The following is a 26,939-nucleotide window of genomic DNA, read 5'->3' as shown; positions in this document are numbered from 1 at the left end:
ATTAAAGTTTTATAAGGAAATAAATGATTAGGTTAGTTTCAGGTTACAAGTTATTTATTATTTATTTTTATTTAATTTCCAAATTAATCACAACCATTTAATAGTAATCCAATGGCTTAAAAAAATGTAACCATGATGGTTACAATAAAAATGTAACCATTGAAACCTCTTCCATATATATATATATATGTATGTGTAAATCAATAAGCCACATTGAGTTAATAATTATTTAATGAATATGGATACAAAAGGAAGTGGTGTTACGGCCTCTAACAACAATTGTGGCTGCCCTACACCCTGCCCTGGTGGCTCCGCCTGTAGGTATTTTATGTAATATACATTAATATATATTAGCGGGAAAGATTAGGGTTTCTTCCTCTTAAATTTATAGTTATTGGAGGTTGTCTTTATTTTTCGACTAGGCCTGTTGGCATTCCCTTGGCTTAGTTGGGATTTAGTTGGAGTTGTGTTTTGCTATTGCGATTCGATTTTTGTTATTATTTTTAGTCTTGCCTCTACATTATGATTTTTAAGTTTTTTAATCTTGTTTATATGGCATGGTTATAGTGTTTTAGTCTTGTTTGTGTGATATGATTTTGTTTCATTGTTAGTTCTTTTTTGTTCTTCAATGACTCACTGTCAAATCGTTTTTAGTAGTATGAATAATAAGGTTGCATACCTTGCACAATAATTGAGTGCTCAAGCTACGAGGTTGAATGAATTTGTTGCAATATGAGTTCCTACTGTTGTGTCTTCTAAAAACGGTGGATGAAACTGAATATGTGTTCTTAAGGTTAACTGTGATGTTACAATTTTTTTCATCTAATTTTACTTTAGTTTTTTTATCAAATTAACAATCTAGAAATTAGACAACTGATTATTTAATTTATTTTTTTTTAACTCTAATCCTAAATGTTTCTCCAACAAAAAGATGTTCGGATTAAATTATATGTTATTATTTTACTTAATTAATATTAATAAAATTACATAATTTATTCAATATATATACACATACCACTCTTCCAAGAAACCTATAAATGTGTTGTATTCATAACTATTCAATGTGTGATATTATTCACCATCACAATAAGTTGAGATTTGTTATTAAATATCATAACACCTAATAGATTTCTGCTTATGCGATTCAATATTAAATTATACTAATAATAATATGACACCTGATGATATTGTTAAACACACCATACGTGTTTTTTAACATGTTCGACACCTTAAGATACCGAAATTTGAAATGTAAAATGATGTAACATAGGTGCAGCAAATGGAGAAGCGAGACAAGTAGTGGAGGTGGAAATGAGCATAGGAAGTGCTCATGTGGAGAGCACTGTAGCTGCAACCCATGCACATGCAGTGGCTCCAGTGCTAGAGCTGGTGCTGCAGCTGGGCTTGTCAAGCCTCGTTGCACTTGCCTCACTTGTGCCTCTTGATCATCATCCAATCTTCACCACACACTCTACCACTATATATATATAGATATATTATGTATTTGAAATTAATATAAATAAATAAAGAAAAAGTACGTATAGTAATTAAAATGGCCAACTATACATAGTTGGTGCTGGTTATTTATTATTATTATCCTTATTGTACTTAATTGGTTGGTTGTAGGAAGTAATTTAAATTAAATAAATATTAATAGTATGCCGTTGTCGATTTTAATGGATCATTTTTGTTTGTGTTCTAATGAAAATTGACATAAGTTCATTCATCAGAAATGAGAACAAGGGATAATGCTGTTTTGTTTATCTATAAAAGCTTTACTTATCATAGCCTAATTAAATGTCGAGTTTTAAACAATTTAATTTAATTTAATAATTATTATAAAGTGTCCTTAACTATTTACAAGACACCAAGATCATCTTAACAAAATTATGATAAGAAAGACATGAGTACAAAGTGGAGTTTCCAATTTGGATTTGGATTCCTACTCTTGGAAGCTTGTGCTAGTTTATAAATAGAGGTTAAAAATCATCTAATAGATGCTATCCTAAATGTCATAAATTTGAAGGTTGGATTGGTTGTGTGGTGGTGGAATTGAGTAGAAAATAGCAAGAAAATTTCCTAGACAAAATCTGGAGTCAATTAATTCACATTCACATCCACACTCAAGTTCATATTTTGTACATCCATTCCTTTTGTTTTTTCTATATAACAATTTTGGTTTTTTGAATGTTTATACAAGATAAAATACAACACAATGAACCAACAACCTGTCCTGTTATTATTAAAGAGGCCTAATTTTTAGGAACTCAAATCAGTGAAAAACCAACTACAACTTCTGAGAAATCTCTGTTTTTGTGGAAGATGATGGTGATGATGATGTGAACGTAACTGGGTCTGTTGGATGGTCTCTCACAATCAAGCTCAGCACTTCAGGTCTTGCATAGTGTCCAACCACGTCAAAATCGAATTTGGCTCTTGCTATTTCTCCGAGATCTGTAACTCATTTTGACCATTTACTCAAGTCAGAACTCAGAAGCGGGTTTTTATAAATATGTACTAATAATAAATGTGCTTGAAACTGAATATACATGCAAGGCTGAGATTAAACAGTTACTGTAGATGTTTCAAGTATTAAAAAACATCCAATGATCACACAACATAATAATAGTTAGTGCACTGTGAATCAGGATTCGGGAGGCAGTATATTTCCTAGTGCAACGAAAAACGAATCCAGCTAAGTACTGAGTTTGCCATGAAAAATGAAGGTCGATGACAACACTTCCATTTTTACACAATGTACAACTATGTGAGCAATGGTATCATATTAGGAGAAAAACCACAGTTTTTTGTCCACATTTAAAACCAGTTCCACTTTTATATTTCAAAAAAAAAAATGCATTAACAATTTGTTGGTACTTTGCATCCTTCCCGGGTGTTCAGGAACTCAAAATTATGTAAGTGAGAATTATTAACAGAAGATAAAAGTAACATACCTAGATCTGCTGAGATTAGTGCCTCTCCATCATAATTAGGCCCTCCCAGAACAGTTCCTGATGGAGAAATAATGACACTTCCTCCAGAGCATACAACTGACTCTGGGTTAAGGTCCTCTTCTGTGCCTGAAAATACATACTCTGGAGGTGGGGGGTAGTCCTTCCTCCGACAGAATTGATTGGCTGATAGCACAAAACAGCCACCTTCAACTGCAATGTGTGTCATTGATGCTTGCCACACATCCCTCGAATCAGCTGTTGGTGCACAATATATCTCGATCCCTACAACCAATAAAGTTCTCATAAGTTCGAACTTTATTATTTGTAGCTTAGTCTGAAACTCTACATGTTAGTAAACTTTATTTTGCTAATAGTAGACAATTATCTGCGAAAAATCAGACACCTTCAATTCAAATCATACCAGATAATAAATAAAATTATTGCTGCAGAGCATAACACCAAGCATCGAAACACATGAACAAGGACGTAAACATGCTTAGCGAAACAATACAGAGATGTTGTAAGCTACGGAGAACTTAATTATCAACTTTTACAGTAAAGATAACACTCTTTATGCTAGTTCATCCTCAATAATTAATGGCCAGGCCCTGTGAGGATATTTGACTATTAGTAACCCATTTGTTAACTTAGCCCAGCTTGGTTTGAGCTGTAAACCTCTCACACAAAACACACACCCAACCAATTGTTCCACCTTAATCTCACAAACAGAAAGAGAATTTACAAGAATACATTGGGTTAAAATTATTGAACACCAGTGTTTCTAACCTTTGGCATACATTGCTGTCCTTAGAAGCGGCATCTTGTTTTCCCAACAAATAGCAGCACCAATTTTTCCAATTGGTGTATCGAAAACAGGAATTGTTGATCCATCTCCGAAGCCCCATATGATTCTCTCCAAAGCTGTTGGCATGAGTTTCCGGTGCTTTCCCAGGTAATGACCTTGAGCATCAAAAAATAGTACAGTACAATAGAGTGTATACCCATCTCTTTCTATCACACCCATGACCAAATATACCTTGTACTTCCCAGCCATTGCAGCCAATCGGTCAACTTCAGGGCCTGCAATATACCCAAAAAAATTAAGGAAAAATCTACATACCAACACCAAGTGACTAGTGAAAAATTTAGTTCTCAAACATTATCAAGAATGACACCAACTAACACATAAAGATCAACTCTAGCTTAAATTTAATACTGTCAAATGCAGAGCAGAAAATTAAAATCTTGGCTTATCTGGCGACATTAAGAGCAATTAAAATCCATAAGTAGGCCAAGTCGCTCACAAGAGGTTAAGGGAAATGTTTAACATGTTGGAAAAACATGAAAATATGGGCAAGTATACAGATTATGCAGTTAAGATCTTTGCTTATTGGAGGTGTGATGTACCCTATTACTTCAATTCAATAGCAAGAAAATTAAAGAACAATAGAACAGTGAAGAAATGAGTAAATATCTCTGTTGAGTGTTATTGAATTAAAAGGAAAATGGTTACAAGCTTAGAGCCCTATAGGACCCCTGGTGTGTAAAGAGATATTCTTGAATCTTAATACATGCATAAACCCCATAAACCCTCTCACTGCACTTAAAAGCTTGCAACTCACCCAACAATTACCAAAGTACCACCAACAGAGTAAAAGACCATATTACCCTTGGCCCGTAGCACCCTTACCTCTCCTAGCATAAGTAAAAAGCACCTTGGTCGGTTGGTCCTAACAAGGTGACCCTCAAGTCTACCATTACTTACTCGAGAAATGCTAAAGGGCACCTATAGTGCCTAGCAGTAGCACCCTTATAAGATATGAGATGCCATATCATTTGAAATTTAATATCGAGTCTTACTTATTTTACTTTAATAATTATTAGAAAACCGCTAACCATTTATTTATGGGGTGCCATGGTGCTAATCACTATGTTTCTGCAGTCATATGCTCATTGAAAACATGTTCTATGATTGAAGACTTACAATACAAACGAGAGTAAAGCTTTCTTTCCCAAATTTACAATTAAATATCAAAAGAGACATTTCGAGTACATACATTTTCAAACAACTTGAAATTAAGCAGAAAATACTTTGCACAAAGAAAGAACTCACCAGGAACATCAATGGCGGAGGAATGGTACTTGCGAAACTCCTCTTTGCCTTTGGGCGTTCGACTCCCAATAGTAACACCAAAATTAGAACCACGAGGGTATCCACCAACGAAGGCCTCAGGAAACACAACGAGCTGAGACCCATACCCAGCCGCTTCGGCCAACAATCTCTCCGCCTTATCTGACACCAACAGAGTTCACAATCCACAATAATATCTCAATCAATAGAAAAACAAAGAAAAATGCTGAATAAGAAAAGGAAGAAAAACCTAGAGTGGCGGGAGTGTCGTAGAAGATGGTGGAGGCCTGGACGATGGTGGCGCGAAGTGTGGGAGCAGAGGAGTCGTTGCCGCCACCCATGTCTACTTCGGCGATGATAGGAACGTCGTTAAGGGAAGAAGTCGCCATTTTTGGTAAGGAAGAAGATTGAGTGGACAAAAGTCTTTGTTTATATCTTTAGTATTACCACACACACAAAAACTAAACCAAAAAAAATCCATGAAAATGAAAGAACTTTCTTTTTTTCTTCTTCTAGAACTTCCTCCCTTATTCTATTGATTTTTTTAAATATAAATAAATAAAGTCACACTTCATCCAAGCAAAACTTTACACTATGTTTGGTAGGAGGGGGAAGTGGAGGGATAGAGAGGAGAGCAAGGGCGTACCCATATGTGTAACGTCCCCGCTTCAAGCCTCTATTGGGTCCTTACACCCACGGACTAATGGCTCTTATACACGAGTTCGTCACTCTGGCTGCTTCATGGATTGATGACTCACCCTACAGACCAACACGAGTGTTTCCAGCGTGTTTTGTCCTCACTCACACGCATCCTGGGAAAACTTCCCAGGAGGTCACCTATCCTTGAAATTGCTCCAAGCCAAGCACGCTTAACTGTGGAGTTCTTTCGAGATATTGTGACAATCAGTAGTCCCGTGATCCGTAAGGGGAAACACCGGGTAAGTTATGCAATCCCACACCGCCTGGGGAAGGTCAAGTGGGATGATTCTGAGACTGTGTAGGTATGGGATTACACAGTTGAAGAGAGCTTAAATGGATTGATTGGTACTACCTATGTCAACAAGGTGCATCTTGTTTTTCGGTAGCCCATCTCGAAAGAACTCCACGGATTAAGCGTGCTTGGCTTGGAGCAATTTCAAGGATGGGTGACCTCCCGGGAAGTTTTCCCAGATGCGTGTGAGTGAGGACAAAGCACGCCCTGGAAACACTCGTGTTGGTGCAGGGTGAGTCATCAATCCATGAAGCAGCCAGAGTGAGGAACTCGTGTATAAGAGCCATTAGTCCGTGGGTGTAAGGACCCAATGGAGGCTTGAAGCGGGGACGTTACAAATGGTATCAGAGCCTTGACCCAGCCGGAAGTGTGGTCGACGAGGACGTCGGACCCCGTAAGGGGGGGTGATTGTGACAATCAGTAGTCCCGTGATCCGTAAGGGGAAACACCGGGTAAGTTATGCAATCCCACACCGCCTGGGGAAGGTCAAGTGGGATGATTCTGAGACTGTGTAGGTATGGGATTACACAGTTGAAGAGAGCTTAAATGGATTGATTGGTACTACCTATGTCAACAAGGTGCATCTTGTTTTTCGGTAGCCCATCTCGAAAGAACTCCACAGTTAAGCGTGCTTGGCTTGGAGCAATTTCAAGGATGGGTGACCTCCTGGGAAGTTTTCCCAGGATGCGTGTGAGTGAGGACAAAGCACGCTGGAAACACTCGTGTTGGTCTGTAGGGTGAGTCATCAATCCATGAAGCAGCCAGAGTGACGAACTCGTGTATAAGAGCCATTAGTCCGTGGGTGTAAGGACCCAATGGAGGCTTGAAGCGGGGACGTTACAATATGTAGGCGAAGTGGGGCAATTAGTTGTCCCGTAAAAAAAAATGTATATGCAATTTAGTTAGTTACGACATATATTTTAATAAAGAACAATCTAGTCATAGACATAATTTTAGTTGTGGTGTAATAATTAAACTAGATTACATATAAAATAAAGATCAATGATTCAATTCTCATAAAGAACATTATTTTTTTTCCCTCAGTTTCAATCCTGACAAGAAGGAGTGAAGGAGAGAAAGAAGAGATGAGAGGATAGTAAATCCACTCAAATCTCTAATTTGTAATCTTTCTAATAATGGAAGGATTGGAACTTTCCATCTTTAATTATTGTAAATTACATAAATGCCCTTAATAAATATTATTATTAAAAAATAATTACAGAGATAAAATAGTAATTTTGTAAATTAATAATTATCTATCATTCAATCGCTCCATATAAAGGGGAATTACCTCATATACTGTTTTTTAATTTTTTTTTCAAATTTATGGTTTGTTTTCTGAAGTGGTTGTAGCGCTAGTTGCAATAAGAGTTTCTATACGATTTTTTGTTGCAATTTAGGTTACAACGCTAGTTGCAATAGAAGTTTCTATGTAAAATTTCGTAAAAATACAAAAAAAAAATTATTTTGAAGTGTAAAAATAAAAAAGACCCTAATATAAAAGGATCATTACTCTCCTCTCCCTTGCTTATATCCATCCATCTAACTCTCCCTCTTTCTGACCCACAGGTTCCAAATGGGATGGGGATTACTCATTTTTATATACTTGAATCGAGTTCCGAGTAAGATTGTTGTGATACTTCCCACTTTAAATTCTAGTCACATATATAATTTTCAAATTTTCTATATAGTTTTCTTTTAATTATTACGTATTAAAGTTATTAATTATACTTACAAAGTTTGACTATTAATCTTATAATAAATGTTTCTTAATAAGTTGAATGTTTCTTTATTTTAAAATTAATATCTTATTTTTTTATTTTAATTTAAATTACATTACATTATTTTCTTCTTATTATTATATTTTTATTATAATAGCTACTTAATGGATCCTCATACCTAATGGGGATTTCCCTATCCCGAACCCATCTGGGCAAAAATAGAGACATAAATGAGAAACACAAACGAGATTGAGAGATACATTACTTGTTTATTACCCATTTAATTTTCTTCATATATATGTTTAAGAAAAGGAAACAAAGGTCTATAATTATTTGTGTGCTAGGTTAATGTTCTTAATTAATATTATTTTGAATTTTATATTAGGTAAAAGTTATAGATTAGACTTTATAAATATTTTTTAAAATAGTATAAAATTAATTCTAAACTTATTTTTCATTATTTTTATTTAATACAACTAATATTTAATACTAACATATATATAAAAAAAATATAATTATTCTTGTCATAATACTTAATTAAATTTAAGATTCATTTTGTACTATTTAAAAAAATATAAAATCTAAATTATTATTTAATAAAATAAAAAATTCAATTAATAATATTTACAAAATACAATACCTAAAATAATATTTTTGGTATTATTTTGAGTGCAAGGTTGTTTTATAAGCTATTTACAACCCCCTTTGCTGCCTTGATTTTGGGTTTGTTATCTTCAATCTTAAACATCATTCTCCTTATATTAAATGCACAACAGCACAAGTGTGTCTCATATTTTTATTGTTGGTGTAATGGTTGGATAATTTTCTAAATTGGATATTTTTCTTTTTAATTCAACATACAAGATGACATATCATTTTTTATATATACAATTTAGTTGAGAAAATAATGATAAGAATGACATGTGTAGAAAGTTGAGTTTCCAATTTGGATTTGGAGTGTTACTCTTGGAAGCTTGCGTTGGTGTTTGTTATTGCTTTAAACTTACAACTTTTCTCTTTTCGGATGATTAACAAATAGAAATTAGGTAGAGTTTGGTTGGAGGTAATGAAATGGAATGGAATGGAACAGAAACAATTTTTATTCCATTCCTTTGTTTGATTGCATTTTAAAGTATTGGAATGGCTATTCCATTTTAAAAAGAAAGGAATGACCATTCTAATGTAACAAGAAAAAAAATTTAATTATTTTTTTATCAATTTTTTTTATGCATTTTAAATTTTATTCTATTCTATTCCTATTCCTATTCCAATATTTTAATTCCTCCCAACCAAACGCCTCCTTAGAGATTCAAGTGTACACATCCAATAGATAGATGCTAATAGATGTAAATAAGTGTGTTGTGTTAATCTAGTCCATATTTTTCGTGCTTTTTAAAAGGGAAATTTCACTATTTGATCTTAATAAAACACCTCATATCAAAATTTATACCTTCCACTAATTTGTACAAAACAATTCCACTATTACTCATTTCTACCCAAAATACCCCTCAAATTTAATTTTCCTATTCTCTCTCTCTTTCCGTCTTTCCCTCTCTTTCCCTCTCTCTCTCTATCGTTCCCCCTCTCTCTTTGTCGTTCCCTCTTCGACGACGACCCAACGACCACCCGTCGCACCACCACGACCACGACCCCACTCCAGCCATCCACCCACGACCCCGACCCATCCCTCTTTTTCTCTTTCTCTCTCTCTCTTGGTGGGTAGCGAAATCGACCCGTGCCTGTCGAAACCACCACGAACCACCACCAACCACCACGAACCGTCGTCGCCACCACTACCCGTGGTCGTCGACACCGAACAGAGGCCATCACCACCACCACGAGCAGGACCCGTTGCCACCACCACGAATTGCATTCAAAGGTAAGGTTTTTTTTTGAAAAAAAATATATATTTTTCATAGTTTTGGATGCCAATTATTGCATGTTGTTGAGATTAGTGGATTTTTTATAGATTTTGTGCTCTTTAGGTTTTAGATGTTGGTGTTTCAATGGTATCTGTGATTGTTACAGAGTTATCGATGACATGTCGATAGAATATCGATAGGATGTCGATAGAATTGGTGTTTGTTTACATTGCATTGCAATTATTGTATGTCGTTAGGATGTCGATAGCATATCGATAGGATGTCGATAGAATTTGTGTCTGTTTGCATTGTATTGCTGTTATTGTATGTCGATAGAATATCGTGTGTATGTCGATAGGATGTCGATTAAGGGTTTAGCTTATTTTTTTTCCCTTAATTGTCGACAGCTTGTCGACAGTATGTCGATGTGTTGTCGACAAGATTAGGATGTTGCTTTTAAGTGTATTATCGAGTGCATATCGTCAGGATGTCGATATTATGTCGACATGTTGTGAAATTGTTGTCCTCTTGAAATTGTCGATATGTTGTCGACATGTTTTAATTTATATTGGCTGTTTGATGATGTCGACATAATATCGACATGATGTCGATATTATGTCGACGATTTGTTAATTTTTTGGCAGTAATATTGATTTGTTATTTATTTTTTCAGATGGCTCCTAGACTCATAATTCTAAAAGTTGCCAAAACGGCTTTCCTTCGTCGTGTTATTCAAGTTGTACTCCTCAAACCGAGACTTGATTTTCGCAAAAGTTCCAGTGCCTCTGTATGTCACGCGGCCAGTAAAATGCTCCGATGCTGGAATTATGAGTCTGGGAGCCATCTGAAAAACTAAAAACTAAAAAAATGTTAATGTCAAAAAATTTAAAAAAATGGTCGACAAAATATCGACATCCTGTCGATATTCTGTCGACATTATCAAACAGTAAGCAAGAACATAATTTGTTCGACAGCATATCGACATACCATCGATATGCTGTCGACATTCCAATAAAATCAACCCAACACAACATCACACAATATTATCGACATTGTGTCGACATGGAGTCGATATATCACATAGAAATTAACAGCATAAAGTGTCGATAACATATCGACATACAATCGACATGTTGTCGACAATAAATTAAAACAATAAATTTACATTGTGTCGACAACATATCGACATACAATCGACATATGGTCGACAAAATGAATTTAAACACTAAATCCAGTTCAAAAAAATTTCACTCAACATCTGTCGACATTCTATCGACACACTATCGACATCCTATCGATACACTTTAACACACAGAAATTTCTAAAGGTCATTTTGTCGATATCCTATCGATATCTCATCGATAACATTGTTTTTTGGTCGTGGATCGTCGTGGATCAATGTGGAACTGTGTGGGTCGTCGTGGGTGGTTTGGTCGCGTCGTGGGGGTGAGTCATCGTCCTCAGTTGCGTCTGTGGGTTTAGTCGTGGGGTGGGTTTAGTCGTCGTCGTGGGGTCGCGTCTGTGGGTGGGTCGTCGTCGTCGACGTCTGGGTTTAGTCGTGGGGGTGGGTCAGTTGAGATATTAGTGTGGTGTGGGGGGTGGGTCGGTTGACAGAGAGGAAGAAGAGAGAAGGACGAAGAGAGAGAATGAGAAGAGTAAGAGTTAAGGAGGAAAAATTAAAATAAAAGGGTATTTTGGGTAGTTTTGGAAAATAATGGAATTAATTTGTATAAATTAGTGGAGGGTATAAATTTTGAAATGGGGTATTTTATTAGGGTCAATTAATGAAATTTTCCTTTTAAAATAGGGATTATGTTACATTGGGCTATAACAAAAAATTAAATTGTAACATATCGTGCAAACATTTTATAGAATAGGTCTGATATAGTCTGCAAGTTCGATAATTTTGTACTGTGCTCGGATTCGTATAGTACTTTAATTAGGATAATCTGTCTTTCTTAAATAGACTAACTTATTTTTTTTTATAAAAGCTTAAATTCATGTTCTATATTTTTATATTTTTATTACAATTAATGACTTAAGTATTAAAATATATTTATATTTTATAATTTTAGTTACTTTTTTTAATAATAGTTACACTCAATTATATAATAAATAATTATAATTATCATAATTTGAATATTACTATATAAATAAATATTTATCATTGTTATTAATTTATTCATGTTTAGTTGCCGTATTTTTGAATTTATCATGTAGTGTCGTGTCTAAACTCATATTTTTTTTTATGTTGAATCATACTCGTACCTCTCGAGCTCGTGCGGGTTTCATACCGTGTCAAAAACTCCAGCCCCAGCACTAAATGCTACCCCAAAATGTAAAAAAATTCTCAAAAGTCTTCATTCTTAGCTGAACTAAATATATCCATTTGATTTATAGATAAAAAGTATTAGTCGGTGGAAGTTTGAATTTTGACCAAATAAGATTTTGGCTTATGCAACTAACACATTCTGGACTTTGCTCAAACACTCCTTACGTGGTGATACCAAAACAATTGCATGGAAAAAAAATTGCCACCTCTGAAGTATTTATATCAACAATTCAAGTCAGTATTATCTTCATCATCATCATCATATATATATACATGAAATACCAAGCTAGAATCATCCCAGAAGTTTCTTCAAGGAGGCCTGAAAATGAGTGACACAGCGGGAAATATGAAAGTCTGCAACGACAAGTGTGGCTGTACCGTGCCATGCCCCGGTGGCCTGGCTTGCAGGTCAGTTCAAGTCTCCTTTTATTTTAACAATTTATATGGGAAAGTAGAACTATTTGAACAACAAAAAGTAAGAAACCAAACTAACATATATATATATAATAATAATTATATCTTTGTGAAAACAGGTGTACACCAGGAGAGAAAGTAAGTAGTGGGAGTAGTGGAGATGACCATATTAAGTGCTCGTGCGGTCAGCACTGTGGTTGCAACCCTTGCACTTGTGCTAGGAGTGTTGTCTCCACTGGAGTTGGCAAGGCCTACTGCAAGTGCGGTGAAGGTTGCACTTGTGTCACCTGCACCTCATGAATAATCATATACATGATATATATATATAGTCATGCATAGACATAACATATGTAGATATAGTATATGTATAAGGCTTTTTATGTTATGTTGTAATAATAATTAAATAAAGAAAATATGTTCATGGGGTCTTTTGCTTTCTTCAATCTTTATAATATACCTTACTGTTGTTTGATTTTTCTCCTCTATTGATATGGAAAGTTACTGTTCTTTCATTCCACTCTTCATTTTCCGAGTCAAAAGACTTCTCATAAAAGCTGACTTCCTCATTTGACTTTACAGCTAATGCTGAAGTGCTTCTAGTGCCATAACGTCCCTATGAATTTGATAAAAAGACAAAGTTGAGAATTTCAGAGTGAAAAGCAAATTTGACAATAACTGACTAACAATATTTGACTTACTAATGGACTGACTACATCAACAAATATGGAACTTAAGTGGTACTCTTTTTCTCGAGGATAAAGGCCAGGCAATAAGCTATAATCATCTTTAATAGTGTTGGTCATTAACTTCTCCACTATTTCTTTAGGTGGTAGTTCACCATCATTATAAGTGTTTAACAGCTCTTTGAAGTTGTCACCTAGTCGTTGAGCCTGAAAAAGAAAACCACCAATATGATTCTGTTAAATCAGTCTTTGTTTTTACTATATATATACATATATAGGTGAGTAAGAGAGAAGGGGGTATGCAATGAATTGAGTAAATCTTTTCTCTGCATCAAAGGGGCTTAAGGGCTTCCATTACTTGTAATTAGCTTACTCAAATATTCAATATCAGTTTCCATATTCTACTCTATTGCTCCACTACTGTTTCATTAATTTCCAACTGTTTTTGCCTATTGTTTGGCTACAAGTTTGAGTAATTTGGCAGCATAGTCTTATCAGATTATGACCCGCAAATTCTCATGCAATGGTAGTTCACATACATCATAACTGGTTTTGTGGAAGACATTAATCAATTATATGGTAGAAATAGGGAATTGGGCAAGCTTTTCCATGAGTGTTTGATGATATAGGAGCAAAGAAACCTTCTCATATAATTGTTAAAAGAAACTTCTCCCTTGCTCTAAAATATTTGATGAACACAACAAACCATTGTAATAGGGACCATAAAGGGCTCCAATCTCAACTTCTAGGAGGAACAAAATACATATTTGAACACCATTTGAGATAGTAATTATTACCCAGAAAAGACTTCAAACCTCATAATTTGTAGAAACAAATTAAGGGAAATGGTAATGCAAATTATGTCTAAAGATAAAAAGAAAAGAGAGTAACGTTACCTTCTTACCTTTGGCCATGGAGTGTCTAGACTTGCATTGGACAACACATGAATCCCAGGCAAAACAATGGTCACATACTTTTGATCGTTTTTGAGTCTATTGGTCACATAAACCATGGTCTTTGAACATATATCAGCTAAAATAAGGTTAAATCCATTATAGTGATCTGCCTCTTTCACAAGTTCCTCCCCAAACTCCACTGGGTTCTTCTTGCTCTGCCATAATTTTAACCCATGAGACTCTCTAAACAACCTCAATTAAAACAAAATCTTCAGCCATAATTAAAAAAAAAACAATCTTGACAAGACATATATGATGAATACCCAAAGTAGATTAATGGGGTCCTATCTATATATGTGAATTGAAGTTCTTAAGTGAAAAAATGAGAAATTGTTGTGACCTGTAAGAAACGAAGTGGAAGATCTCCTCTGGTTTTGGATTGTGGAAGCGAAGTAAGTTCTCGAACATTTGTTAGAAAAGCTATCTTACCATCTCTAGCACAAGCCAACCATGTCCCCCCTGCTAGTCCATCTTTCCCACCCAAGATTTCGTCTCCATTCCACCATGCCAGTGGCTCAGTCGGCCTTCAAAAACAAAAACCCAATTCACAAAAATTGATATATCGAATGGTCTGATCAGAAAAGCTTAAATCAAATATACTTAACTTACCGGGTGTGATATTCATCTCTGTTGAGCAAGAGAAAGAAGGGGTAGAGTGGATGGGTCTGCCATAGAAACGCCGCTATACACATCTTAGCTTCGCCGATTCGATTATGCCAACCAACACAATCATCATAATCATATAATCATATGCTCTCTCTATAGTTTTTTTTCTTCTTTTTTTTTTTTTTTTTTTTTGAGGAAAAGGTAAAGTTTTATTCAACTTAAAATAAGATCATCCCTTATAATTGAAAGCAAATCTGATGGAGCGGACAACTCATCAAACATACAATCTGACATAAAACAGGATTGCCTTGCAAGACAATTAGCAGTCCTATTTGCAGATCGTTTAACAAAAGAAATAAAAACATTTTGTAACTCAGATAATAAAAGACGACAGTCTTGAACAATCAACCCAAACTGAGATGGCATTTGAACTGATCCATTAATAGCCTGAACAGTGACCAACGAATCAGTTTCAACTTCCACATCAGCTACATTCATTCTCTTGATCCAACTCAAGACTTCTTTCATACCCACCACCTCAGCAATCTCAGGAGAAACCGCACCCAGTTTACTCCCACAACCCGCATGAATGAGTCTCCCAGCCGAGTCTCTAACTATGAAGCCAAAGCCAAACCGAGTTTCACGTTCAAAGATTGCCCCGTCGACGTTGATCTTGAACTTAGTTAAAAGTGGTTTTGTCCAATGCTCCTTACCATTCCCAATATTAACATTGAGTAATGGAGATAATCCATTTGATTGAGCATTTTGCCAATTGCCAAGATTAGTTCTAGCCGACCGAAGAACCTCCAAAACAGTGGTTGACTTATTACTCCAAAGCTGATCGTTACGGGCTGTCCAAATACGCCACAGGAGCATCGCAGCCTCCTCAGCCACGCCTTTGCTGCCGTGCACCAGCAGGTTACAAAACCAGTCCAAAAAACCTTCCTCCCCGATACCAGCAGCTGAAGCCGACGATAGATTCCAACACGAATGGGCGAAAGAGCAGCTGAAGAGTACATGGGAGGCCGTTTCTGGTGCAAGATTGCACAAAGGACAAGTTAAATCGACATGGATATGCTTAGATGAAAGCTGAATTTTTGTTGGGAGACAACCCGAGATGACACGCCAAAGCATATGTTGAACTTTGGCTGGAACATTCAGTTGCCAAATTTTTTTCCAGCAGCTATCCACCCCAGTAGCTGGCCCATCCCCATTAGAACATTGCAGCAACTTATACGCACTCCGAACCGTGTATATACCAGATGTTTCTCTTGACCAAGACCAACAATCCTCCTCACTAGAATCACCCAATTGAATAGAGAGAATTAACGCACTGTCATGAGGAGTAAAAATATCATTGATTACTTCAACATCCCAAGCTCGTTGATCAATTTGCAGCAAGCTATCCACCATTCGTCCAACAAGGCTCGGGTGGAAAGTAGTGACAAATTTATTATCCGAAGCAGGGAGCCAAGGATCTTCCAGGATAGAAGTTGATCTACCATTTCCAATGGACCTTGTAACACCTTTCTGAAGCAAATCCTTAGCCTCCAAAACACTACGCCAAATGAAACTAGGATTCGACCCCAACTCAGCTGTTAGAAAGTTACCCTTAGGAAAGTATCTTGCCTTATACACCCTTGCCACTAGCGAGTTACTATCAGTAAGCAAACGCCACCCTTGCTTCCCCAAGAATGCCAAATTATAATCTCTTAGATTCCTAAAGCCCAAACCGCCAGCATCCTTATGGCGACAAAGCTTTCGCCAACTCACCCAACTAACACCTTTAGATGAATTCTTAGACTGAGATTTCCACCAAAACTTAGCCATTAACCCTTCAAGGTTAGAGCAAATTTCCTTAGTGAGAAGAAACACGCTCATTGCATAACTAGGAAGGGATTGGGCCACAGATTTTATCAACACTTCTTTCCCAGCTTTTGAAAGGAATCTAGTCTCCCAACTTTGCATCTTCTTAATCATTTTCTCTTTCAAATATCCCAAGATCGCATTTTTACTGCGACCCATGGTACAAGGCAAGCCCAGATAAGTGCTATTTTCAGAAGCAGGTGCCATCCCAAGAAGTCCACAAAGCTGAGCCCGAACATGCTCATGAACATTATTGCTAAAAAAGACTGATGACTTAGCAAAGTTAATTTTTTGTCCCGAAGCTTTCTCATAGATATCCAAGAGGTGAAGAACACTAGCCCCTTCCATATCTGTTGCTTTGCAGAAAATATAACTATCATCTGCAAACAACATGTGAGAAACAATAGGGGCATTCCTAGCCACACGACACCCCGTAATCCATTGCCTACGCACAAATAAATTAACAAGTGAAGAGAAGCCTTCAACACAGATTAAGAACAAATAAGGCGACAACGGGTCTCCCTGACGAATACCCCTGCTTGGAACGATCGGCCCCAGAACATGGCCCCCGTGAGTGATCTTGTAAGATACTGAAGACACACAATACATTACCAAAGATACCCACCGGCTAGAAAAACCCATTCGAAGCATCATCTTTTCAAGGAAAATCCATTCCACTCTATCATAGGCTTTACTCATATCCAACTTTAGTGCCATAGTACTCGACTTACCCATTGTTTTCCTCTTCAGGTAGTGCATTATCTCAAAGGATATCATCACATTATCAGAAATCAAACGACCCTTAACAAAGGCACTTTGATTTTCGGATATCACACACGGTAAAACTACCTTCAATCTATTGGCTAAGACCTTCGAAATAATTTTATAGGCAACATTACAAAGGGAAATGGGGTGCAAGTCCATCATAGTGACAGGTTGTTTCTTCTTTGGTATAAGAACAATATTAGTTTCATTAAGCAAAGGAGAAAAATAACCTGTGTCAAAGAAGGTTCTGACTTGCGATATTATATCATTGCCCACCACAGACCAACACTTTTGAAAGAAGCCAGGTGTCATTCCGTCAGGTCCAGGAGACTTGTCAGGATGCATTTGGAATAGAGCTCGACGCACTTCATCATCAGTAATTGGTTCCAACAACAGCCCATTTTGATACTCAGATATAACACTAGGAATAGTATCAGTGACCTCATTAACATCCAAAGAGGAGGAAGTGAATAAACTGTTAAAATAATCAACCATAAGACTAGATAAATTATTTTCCCAATCAATCCAAATCCCTTGATCATTTTGCAGCCTCTTAATGGAGTTATTTCTCTTCCTAGAAGTTGCCATAGCATGAAAATACTTGGAATTTTGATCCCCTTCCTTTAATCAGAGTTGTTTCGACCTTTGACGCCAAAACACTTCCTTTTGAATCAAAACTTCTTGAAGCCGAGCCTCAGCCTTCTTATAATTCTCAATCGAAGCAGCATCCCTACCATTCTTCCAACGTCGCACCTCAGCCTTACACCCTTTTATTCGATCTTTAAAATTCCCTGAGTAGTCTTTTCCCCAAACCAAGAGCTTTTCCCCACAATAATTAATTTTCTCCATGACAGGAGACCCCAAAAGAAGCTCCCAAGTATCCTTCACTAACTGTAAGCAAGCGGGCTCACGAAGCCAAAGGTTTTCGAACCTAAATTGTTTCTTTCCCACCACTTTCGAACCCACATCAAAAACCACTTGAATTGGACAGTGGTCCGAAGTCGACACCTCCAAATTCACAAGCTTAGCAAGTGGAAAACTCTCAATCCAGCTTTGAGAAACTAGCGCCCGATCAATACGAACCTCAATCCAATTGCTAGTGCCCCTCCCCCTCTCCCAAGTATAAGGGTAACCACACAACTCCATATCACACAATCCACACTCTTCAAGCATATTACAAAAGCCATCAATAAGCCAATTAGGATAGGAATTACCTCCTCTCTTATCGGATTGGGAAGTGACATTATTGAGGTCGCCAACAACACACCACGGCAGGGGGCTTCGTGTTTGTAACTCACGAATTTGGTCCCAGGTGTTCCTTCTGAGATTGCGATTAGGCTCGCTGTACAAACCAGTAAGACGCCATTGAACTCCATTCTCCTCTACAATAGAGACATCAATAAAATTCACCCCATACCCTATCAACTGAACATCACTATTCTGCTTCCACAACATCGCTACACCACCACTCTTACCCCTAGCATCAACCGAAAATACTCCCTCAAAACCCAATGCTACCCGAACCCTTTCCAACATATCAGCTTTTGACAAAGTCTCACAAAGAAACACAACTTTGGGCTGCTTTTGGATAACTAAATCCTTAATGAATTGAATAGCCCATGGGTTCCCAAGCCCATGGCAATTCCATGACAAAATACTCATAATGATTGGTGGGCCTGAACACCAAGGGCCACCTGTACACCATTTTTTGACATAACATTTGAATTGTCAACCAAACCCACATTAGTGTCATCCGAATCTATAGATTCATGCAAAGTTTCCTTACCCATACGTCTTCTTTTATTATCAATAATCAGCAATGAGTCATCATTTTGGCCAGCCAATTGCATTTGCTCATTATGATTTTTACCATAATTATCATTGGTATCAATCCCTTGATTCTCTCCAGTAACCATCCCTTGATTCTCTCCACTTTCCTTTCCTGAAAATCCTCCATTCAATCGCACCATATCAGCCAGATTAGTGTCCATATCGCCACTGTTATTCCGGTGCCGTTCTCCTCCGTGAGCCGCTCCTCCTTCCTCCTCATGACTGGACCGAAGCCATTGAGCCCCAATGAGATAATTTTTCCTCCTTGTGGTTGCTTTCATCCACTCTCCATAGGGCTTAACATTCGGATCAAAGTGAGGGTCAAAACGTCTAGGACAAAACCGATCACTATGGCCAATAAATCCACAGAAGAAGCAAAAAGTAGGGACATATTCATACTTGAAATTAGTCCAAATCCATATTCCATCTTGCTTGATCAACTTCATACGCCGCTTCAAAGGTTTATTGATGTCGATTGTAACCCGAACACGAAAGTAATCACGCCATATGCCAATAAAATTCTTAGCATCAGATTTGATAAATGTTCCTACATAATTCCCCGCATTCTTAACCACCAATTCCGACATAAAACCGTACTTAAGATCATGCAACTGAACCCACATATCTAACTCATGCAACAAAACCACCCTAGGATCCTCTCCTCGTTTCAACCGATGAAACACAAGCGGCATTCGATTGAACGTCCAAGGACTCCCATCGATAACTGCTTGGATATCAATTTCATGGTAGAACTGGAAGAGATATCGGTTAGTGTCCAATTCCTTGATATAGACTCCCTTCCCAGGCTGCCACAGTGAAGCCAAAGTATGGCGCATAGCATCAAAATCAAATGTCCGATTGGTAAGGAATTTACCAACCAAACACCAACGATCATCAAAAGCTTGAACCTCTTCGGATTGATCCTCAGCAATCAGAACACCCTCTTCCTCGTCTTCGATATTCATATGAGCATATTGATCCATCCAATCGCCACCTTGGTGACTACTCGAAGCCATGATAGCCAATCCCAAAATACATAAGCAAAAAGACAAAGAATACTTTCAAAACATGTCAAAAGACAAGACCTGGGGAGAGTGTATTCTATTCTTGAAGAGAATTGCTAAAAAAATTTACCCAGGTGCATATTATTTTTGTGAGTTCTATAATTTTTTTCTTCTTTTTTTTTAATACCAATAAAATAATATTCTATGGTTTTTTTTTTCTCTTTTTTATACTAATAAAATAATATTAGATGCAATTTTCACTTTGTATTGACATTGTTGTGGTTGTAGGCATTCTATTATTGAATTTTTTCTGCCTTAGAAGAGAAATCTAAAAGTTAAAACTAAACTTATGACACTATATTCAGGAAGTTTTGAAAGATAAATTTTCTTGATTAATTATAATTTTGTCATAAAAGGAAAATAGTTGGTTATTTCTCTATATAAATCTTCTAAACATTTCATTTGTTTAGTGTGCTAATCAATTTTCTATTTATTTTGTAGGTTTATAAAAATTGTTCATTTAGATTAGGTGTCTTATTTGGGATAGTTTCAAGTAGTTTTGTTCAAATTTTTGAGGTAATTTGGTTATATATAAGTCGCTTTGTTTTGTAGCGATTCATATTCTGACTTTGTATACATTTTGGCTAGACAATTGGCTTGTTGGCTGAAAGTCTCTTTGCGTCAACCTTTGTTTTTTCGTAATTTAAATCACTTATTCAAAAAAAAATAATAATTATATTAGATGCTTCTACAATGTATCATGTTTATGAGTTTGAATATAAGATACAAGGTTAATTAGGATTTTTGCCCTCGAACTTTAACATGTACCAAATTATACCCCCTAAACTTTTAAGGTCGTTAAAAATAAACTATTGAGATTTTTAGATTTAAGGATTATTTTTTTCAATTTTAGTAAAAAAGTCTAACATGAATGAAAGTTCACGATACATGATCGTCCTGAAGCAATGTTTCTTAAGGATCTTGCTTTCGGATGTAGGATTCGGTGGGGAACTCTCCAAGCAGATTTGGGAGAGAACTCTCTCGTACCTTAGCTATATCCGTTAGTGTGGGTATTAATTGCTTGGTTTTTCCTTATTCTTTTCCAGATGCTATTATGGCAATGTAGTCCATGCTAAGAAGGTGGAACTTCTAGAACAAGAAGAAATCGAAGCTCCACAAGTAGTGTATAATTTATCTCAAAGAGATATGGATTAGTACACTAATGAGTTTCAAAACTACGAATCATTACGAGCCTACAAAGAAAAATGTAGCCTCAAGAACATCCCAGGCCTATTCTGGAATAGGCTTTTGCTGCTGGGGGAATTGCCATGTAAGTGTGCAGATAAATTTGGTGTCTGGAACTAGGCACACGTAAAAGTAGGAGCGCATCTTCCACTTGTAGCTATTTCGTACGTTTCTGTGCAGCAATGGGCATAGCGCCCTTCCAAATGATTCCCCAAGCTTACACGTTGTTGGCGGATTGGTTCGTCCTACGCATAGACCAAAATGTGGAAATTCCAACATCATATGAGATTCTTTACTTTTACCAAGTAAAGTCAAATCTCATGCAGAAAAATTGAAGCAAGATCAACTTCTGCATGCTGGAAAGGTGGTCTAAATTGGTGATTTGCTCGACTAGTACTTTGAAATACACCCACAACTTCTAGGACTACTGGTTCTTCACCACTAGCTTCCTGTTAAAGAGATTTCCAACTCTATCATTAGACTTCAATGTTCTAGGTATGTGATACCACTTTTTCTCATTTTCTCTCAAAACTTCTTCTAATTTTTTTGATATAATCTGTAAGTGTCTTGTTTTGTGTGGCAAATTAGATATTGCTTTTGTTCAGTATTTGTTGTCTCTAACATCTGTTCTGTAGTTAGTTGCATCTGTTTTCACTAATATCATTTTAGTGCCATGTCAGCTTTCTGCTAGTTTGTTAGGGTGTGCCAGCTGTACTTTGCTGGTTGGTTAGTTAGTCTGGTTTATTATCTTTAGTATATAAATTCGATCAGAACCGTTGCACTAACTAACTCTCTTCTGTTAGAATCTTCTTCTTGATTCTTGCTCTGCTAGGGCAACATATTTTTCTGTTTTTGTTCTTGTTTGTGCAGATTGAAGTTCGAGAGATCTTCCTGAGGTTGAAGATGAAGTTCAAATCTGCTTGATCTGAAGGGAGTTCAGATTCTTTGCTGAAGGTAGTTCAGCTGTGTGTTTCTTGTGTTTGAGATCTAAATGTGTTTAGATCTCAAAGCTTGAGGTTGTTCAAGGTCTTGGTAACTTTGTATAAAAGTCAATTTAGATTACATTGTTTGATTTGAAGAATCAGAACTGGTTATTGTAATTGAATTGATTGTTTAGTGAAAGTTACTGTACCCGGTTCAAGGGAACCCAAGCACTACTCGGTTGGAATGCGTTTCCAATGCAGAGGAAGCTTGTAAATTCTGTGTTCATTGTTTTTAATTTCTAATTCACAACATAGAAATAATCTGCTAAGAATCATCAAGTTGAACTGGTAGTAATTAGGACTTTCATAATCTAATTAGAGCTTTTTTTTTTTTTACTTCTTTTTCAGACGATATCTCTCGCCCACAACCCTCTCCTTTCGTGCTTGAAAAGGAAGCATTGTACCAAGGTCTTTCCTAGGAGGCTTTAAAAGTGGAAAGGTTAGTCACCACTACTAGCGAGTCAGTCTGATTGCCCCTCATCAAAGCATTGACGCTTACAATGCTCGTGATATCCATAATGATATTCCTAAAGTCAAAAAAGTTATTGAGGATATCATTGCAGATGAGGCAAAAAAGGCCATAAATAAAGACAAATGTTGGCTGGAAGAATGGGCCCGACTGCACTCAGAACCTATAAATGAAGAGACGAAGCTAGAAATCTGCTTCAAAGTAGTCATTCTGGATGGAAGCACTCCAGGTGCTAGCATATTTGGAAGAGGTAACTCTCTGTCTCAACTGTTCTGCGGTCCACATCTATAAGACTTAGGTTACATTGATCAAAGAGGATTTGATCCCTACTTATTAGAATTAGACAATCTTTGATATCGCATGATTCATTACTATGATAGGGTAGATGAAATGGTAGAAAGTCCAAACCATTTCCTTTCGCCTTCCTAATGTCTTAGAGTAAATCATTTTGTCTTGATAAAGAGTTTAGGTTTCTTCCACTACGGTAGCTTATTAGACCGAGAGGATATTTCGTTATTTACTTAAGGGGATCCAAAATACAGTCGTGGTAATAGTTGGATTCAGATTTGAGTCTTACTTTGTTTGTTGTTTAATGACTTCCATGCTTATGATACTGCTTCCATATATTTAGTCTTCATGTTTTATTTGTAAAGAACCCTCAGACTGTCCAAATGGGTGTACTCGAAGACTTTATGAATAGCGTTGAAGTCCGAAGTGAGGAGGCCAGAAAAGTTGCCAAACCTACCAAGCGGACAAGTAAGACCAAAGTATCTTCTTAATAACGAAGTAAAGAAGCAGCACCCCCAGTCAAGGTGTTGAAGGTTGTTTCAGATATTCGTGTCCTGAAGGCTAGTGCGTCTCCTGCCCTTCAGGTGGAACCACTACAATAGGTTCCACTTACTGAACAACAAATTATCTTTGTCGAGGAAGATGAAGAAGATGATGGTGAGAGAGTTGTTTTTCCCAAGTAGATACCTAGTTCCACTCTTGACAAGGATGGGAAGAAAGCTAAAGTGGATGTCATCAAGGAGCTAAATCAATGTCAGAAGAACGAGAGAGAAGAGGCTGAGCGGAAGGAGGCTGAGAGGAAGGAAGCGAAAAAGAAAAAGTCAGAGCTAAGAAAGAGTTCCTGGATCAATAAAGAGATTTATAATCCCAAAAGGACTCTAGACCCAATTCCAAATCAAACGTTCAACCATCCCCCAGGGGTATGACGCTTCCTCCACTTCCTTCATCCACTTCGTCTTTTCCTGTCGACCACTTGAGCAGATGAAAGAACATCAAATCCAAATGGAAGAGGCAATTCAACTTTTCCTGAAGTGGAATCAACTGAGATTTAACAAAGAACCAATGTAATTGCTTTCAAACCCAGAGCTAAATTGTTCGACAAAAACTCGGTTACTGATGCTCATGCTTCAATCATTGATTGCTTAGCGATCTCAGAAAAGTTCTAGCCGACGATTGGAAGTGACTTGACTTCGTTTGTAGCGGATCTATGGGAGAAAACATGTGACACTTACTGCCAACTGGGTGCAGAGAAGTGGGCTACAGTAGCCAACCAAGATCTGACTTTCCTTGCTTATTCTCTTCGCCATTGTTGACCGAAGTTTTTGTTAGGTTTTATGCCCTAAATAAAACTTTATTTCAATGTAATCTATTTTATTCAACATCAATAAAGAAACAGAAGTATTTTTCATTCATTTGTGTATGTTTTGGCTCACTTTATCAATTGCTTGTCTAATTGATTTATAAATTCATCTTAAACCCTTTTCACATACTTGATCATGTTTATTGTGCTGTCATCACATTGGAAAGTAAACATGACTATGTGAATAAAGTTTCCTAGATTTATCAGACACAGGGTTTTACTGATATGATAATCTACAACAAGAGTTTACTTGTATTTGGAGAAATACTATGTTCTTTCCAGAACATTGGTTAAAGTAAAGCTCAGGTTGGATGCATGGAGTATGCATCGGAAGGGACCGATATTGAACTTTGATTTAGATTTAATTAAACTTACCGTAAAATCTATTCAAGTCAATATCGCCAAGTTGATCCTAGATCAAATGATCTTAATCCTGTTATGATTAGGCTCAATCTTGAAAGGCTATTCGTGTTCTTTGATTTGTTAGTTAAGCCTACTTTTAGGTCAGGGTGATACGTACATTTTGGGAACACGGTAGTGCAATTGAGTGGGAGCGCTAGCATAAACATGGAATCTATAGCTTCTACCTGGCGAATAGTAAGCAAAGGATGATTTCCTTCGAGCTTGACCAAACGAAAATAAATGGTGGAGATCTCATTTCACATAAGCTGAAATATCATTTATACGGGGTCAAGTGTTTTAAGGATAAAATACATAGTAGGGTGTTACGGTAATTTAATCCCTTTACTGTGTAGATCATTCATATAGAGGATCATTGATCAAATTAGGATTATAACAATAGATAACTAATGATGTGTCTATATGGTGGAACATATAGAGCATTCTATATACTGAGAGTGCAATTCTAAGTTCTATGCGTGGATTCAACGAATAATTAAGAAGTTAGTGAATTTTAGTGCTAAATTCTTGATCTACTTATTGGAAGCTCGGTTATATAGACCCATGGTCCCCCCACTAGTTGAGATAATATTGTTTGTAAGACTCATGTAATTGGTTTTGATTAATCAATTATAATTCACGAATTAGACTATGTCTATTTGTGAAATTTTCACTAAGTAAGGGCGAAATTGTAAAGAAAGAGTTAATAAGGGCATATTTGTTAATTATGATACTTTGTATGGTTCAATTAATAAATATGATAAATGACAATATTATTTAATAATTATTTATAGTTATTAAATAGTTAGAATTGGCATTTAAATGATTGAATTAGGAAATTGGCATTTTTAAGAAAATCAGATACAAAAGGTGTTAAAATTGCAAAATTGCAAAAATCAAGGCCCAATCCACCTAGCCATGGCCGGCCACCTTTATAGGTATTTTAAATTGATTTTTTTCATTATTTTAATGCCATATAATTCAAATCTAACCCTGGTGGAATGCTATAAATAGATAGTGAAGGCTTCAGGAAAATTACACTTTCTGAATCAGAAAAACCTGAGCCTCCACTCTCTCTTCTCTAGCCGCCACTCTCTCTCTTCCTTCTTCCTTTGAATTTCGAAATTACCTTAGTGATTAGAGTAGTGCCCACACACATCAAGCAATACCTCAATCATAGTGAGGAAGATCGTGAAGAAAGATCATCAGCAAAGGAGATTCAGCATCAAGGATTCAGAGAAGAAGATCCAGGTTCAGATCTTGATAATACTCTGCTACAGAAAGGAATCAAGGGTTAGAGATCTGAATGGAAGGAGTCATTTAATTCCGCTGCACCCATTGTAAGGTTTCTTAAACTTTATATGTGTTTAATTTATCGTTTTAGAAAGTTCATATTTAGGATGTTAATAAACATACTTGTGAGTAGATCTAAGATCCTGGTAAAATAATTTCCAACAGTTTTCGACAACCAATAAAATAATAGTATTTAGAGAGTTGTAAGAAATTGAGAGAGAGATCTTTTACGTGGTTGGGGCGTTAATGAGCCTTAGTCCACGAGTCTGTATATTTATGATTGTATTTAATACAGAGAATGTTCTTAGTGAGTATTTACTCTTCTTGCACTTATGCAACCCAGAATTCTCGACCCCCATTAATGAGCTTTGAGGGGGTATTTATAGTGTTTTAGTGGGGTGATCCCCATAATTAAGGTACATGTATTTCTGCAATTATCCATAAAGTTGTGCATTCCCAATGAATATACCATGGGTAAGGCATGGTCAAATCCCTAGGTGCCTTAGGGATTTTATGAGGGCTGTCCTTATTCCCTTTTGACTGATGTGACTCTTCACAGAGTAGCCTTCATTAGACTTTATTGGTCATAGCCTTGTAGGTGCAGATCGGGAGTTGTGTTGTCAGACTTTATTGCGTGTGGCAGTTCCAACACGCCTCCTCCCATGCGGCATTAAATACGAAATGACTGCTCAGAGGGAGTCTGACACCACCCGGAGATGCTGTGATGTTACCTTGCTCTCCAGGAGCATAGAAAACCTTGCATGCCTTCTCCGGGAGGCATATCCAA

General features: G+C 36.6%; 5 protein-coding genes across 6 annotated transcripts; 2 read left to right on the top strand and 3 right to left on the bottom strand.

The window, feature by feature from the left end:
* The first annotated feature begins 220 nt into the window (after positions 1 to 220).
* LOC133032708 (metallothionein-like protein 4B) lies at positions 221 to 1,686 on the top strand. Of its 2 annotated transcripts, none has more exons than XM_061106889.1 (2): positions 221 to 321; positions 1,277 to 1,686. In XM_061106889.1, the coding sequence occupies exons 1-2, from the start codon at positions 233 to 235 to the stop codon at positions 1,443 to 1,445; spliced, it is 258 nt and encodes an 85-aa protein (XP_060962872.1). In that variant the 5' UTR covers positions 221 to 232; the 3' UTR covers positions 1,446 to 1,686. The 2 variants fall into 2 exon arrangements, with proteins under 2 accessions (XP_060962872.1, XP_060962871.1); XM_061106888.1 differs by having other exon boundaries at positions 1,271 to 1,686.
* Positions 1,687 to 2,075: 389 nt separating this feature from the next.
* LOC115702867 (bifunctional nitrilase/nitrile hydratase NIT4A) lies at positions 2,076 to 5,614 on the bottom strand. The gene is made up of 5 exons (XM_030630316.2): positions 5,336 to 5,614; positions 5,068 to 5,247; positions 3,741 to 4,034; positions 2,955 to 3,236; positions 2,076 to 2,454 (listed from the first exon to the last, which is right to left on the bottom strand). Exons 1-5 carry the CDS (start codon positions 5,472 to 5,474, stop codon positions 2,288 to 2,290), a joined length of 1,062 nt encoding a protein of 353 aa, XP_030486176.2. The 5' UTR covers positions 5,475 to 5,614; the 3' UTR covers positions 2,076 to 2,287.
* A 6,565-nt stretch (positions 5,615 to 12,179) lies between these two features.
* On the bottom strand, positions 12,180 to 20,433 carry LOC115702868 (uncharacterized). The gene is made up of 7 exons (XM_061106709.1): positions 20,298 to 20,433; positions 14,654 to 14,829; positions 14,385 to 14,568; positions 13,993 to 14,199; positions 13,104 to 13,295; positions 12,863 to 13,018; positions 12,180 to 12,692 (listed from the first exon to the last, which is right to left on the bottom strand). The coding sequence occupies exons 2-7, from the start codon at positions 14,734 to 14,736 to the stop codon at positions 12,657 to 12,659; spliced, it is 858 nt and encodes a 285-aa protein (XP_060962692.1). The 5' UTR covers positions 14,737 to 14,829; positions 20,298 to 20,433; the 3' UTR covers positions 12,180 to 12,656.
* LOC115702869 (EC protein I/II-like) lies at positions 12,259 to 12,848 on the top strand. Its single transcript, XM_030630319.2, has 2 exons — positions 12,259 to 12,399; positions 12,525 to 12,848. The coding sequence occupies exons 1-2, from the start codon at positions 12,317 to 12,319 to the stop codon at positions 12,703 to 12,705; spliced, it is 264 nt and encodes an 87-aa protein (XP_030486179.2). The 5' UTR covers positions 12,259 to 12,316; the 3' UTR covers positions 12,706 to 12,848.
* Positions 18,940 to 20,127, bottom strand: LOC133032093 (uncharacterized). Its single transcript, XM_061105926.1, has one exon. It carries the CDS (start codon positions 20,125 to 20,127, stop codon positions 18,940 to 18,942), a length of 1,188 nt encoding a protein of 395 aa, XP_060961909.1.
* Positions 20,434 to 26,939: the final 6,506 nt, after the last annotated feature.

The sequence above is a fragment of the Cannabis sativa genome, chromosome X (genome assembly GCF_029168945.1).
Source record: "Cannabis sativa cultivar Pink pepper isolate KNU-18-1 chromosome X, ASM2916894v1, whole genome shotgun sequence".
Taxonomy (NCBI): domain Eukaryota; kingdom Viridiplantae; phylum Streptophyta; class Magnoliopsida; order Rosales; family Cannabaceae; genus Cannabis; species Cannabis sativa.
This window is presented reverse-complemented; position numbering and strand designations above follow the sequence as displayed.

Excerpts from the sequence above, each read along its gene's own strand:
- LOC133032708 (XM_061106888.1), top strand. The coding sequence starts at position 233 with ATGAATATGGATACAAAAGGAAGTGGTGTTACGGCCTCTAACAACAAT. Across the intron at positions 322-1,270 it reads CCTGGTGGCTCCGCCTGTAG|GTGCAGCAAATGGAGAAGCG; the intron begins GTATTTTATGTA and ends GATGTAACATAG.
- LOC115702867 (XM_030630316.2), bottom strand. The coding sequence starts at position 5,474 with ATGGCGACTTCTTCCCTTAACGACGTTCCTATCATCGCCGAAGTAGAC. Across the intron at positions 4,035-5,067 it reads CTCCGCCATTGATGTTCCTG|GCCCTGAAGTTGACCGATTG; the intron begins GTGAGTTCTTTC and ends GGTATATTGCAG. Across the intron at positions 3,237-3,740 it reads GACAGCAATGTATGCCAAAG|GGATCGAGATATATTGTGCA; the intron begins GTTAGAAACACT and ends TATTGGTTGTAG.
- LOC115702869 (XM_030630319.2), top strand. The coding sequence starts at position 12,317 with ATGAGTGACACAGCGGGAAATATGAAAGTCTGCAACGACAAGTGTGGC. Across the intron at positions 12,400-12,524 it reads CCCGGTGGCCTGGCTTGCAG|GTGTACACCAGGAGAGAAAG; the intron begins GTCAGTTCAAGT and ends TTGTGAAAACAG.
- LOC115702868 (XM_061106709.1), bottom strand. The coding sequence starts at position 14,736 with ATGTGTATAGCGGCGTTTCTATGGCAGACCCATCCACTCTACCCCTTC. Across the intron at positions 14,569-14,653 it reads AGAGATGAATATCACACCCG|GCCGACTGAGCCACTGGCAT; the intron begins GTAAGTTAAGTA and ends TTGTTTTTGAAG. Across the intron at positions 12,693-12,862 it reads AAAAATCAAACAACAGTAAG|GTGACACAAGTGCAACCTTC; the intron begins GTATATTATAAA and ends CATGAGGTGCAG.
- LOC133032093 (XM_061105926.1), bottom strand. The coding sequence starts at position 20,127 with ATGGCTTCGAGTAGTCACCAAGGTGGCGATTGGATGGATCAATATGCT.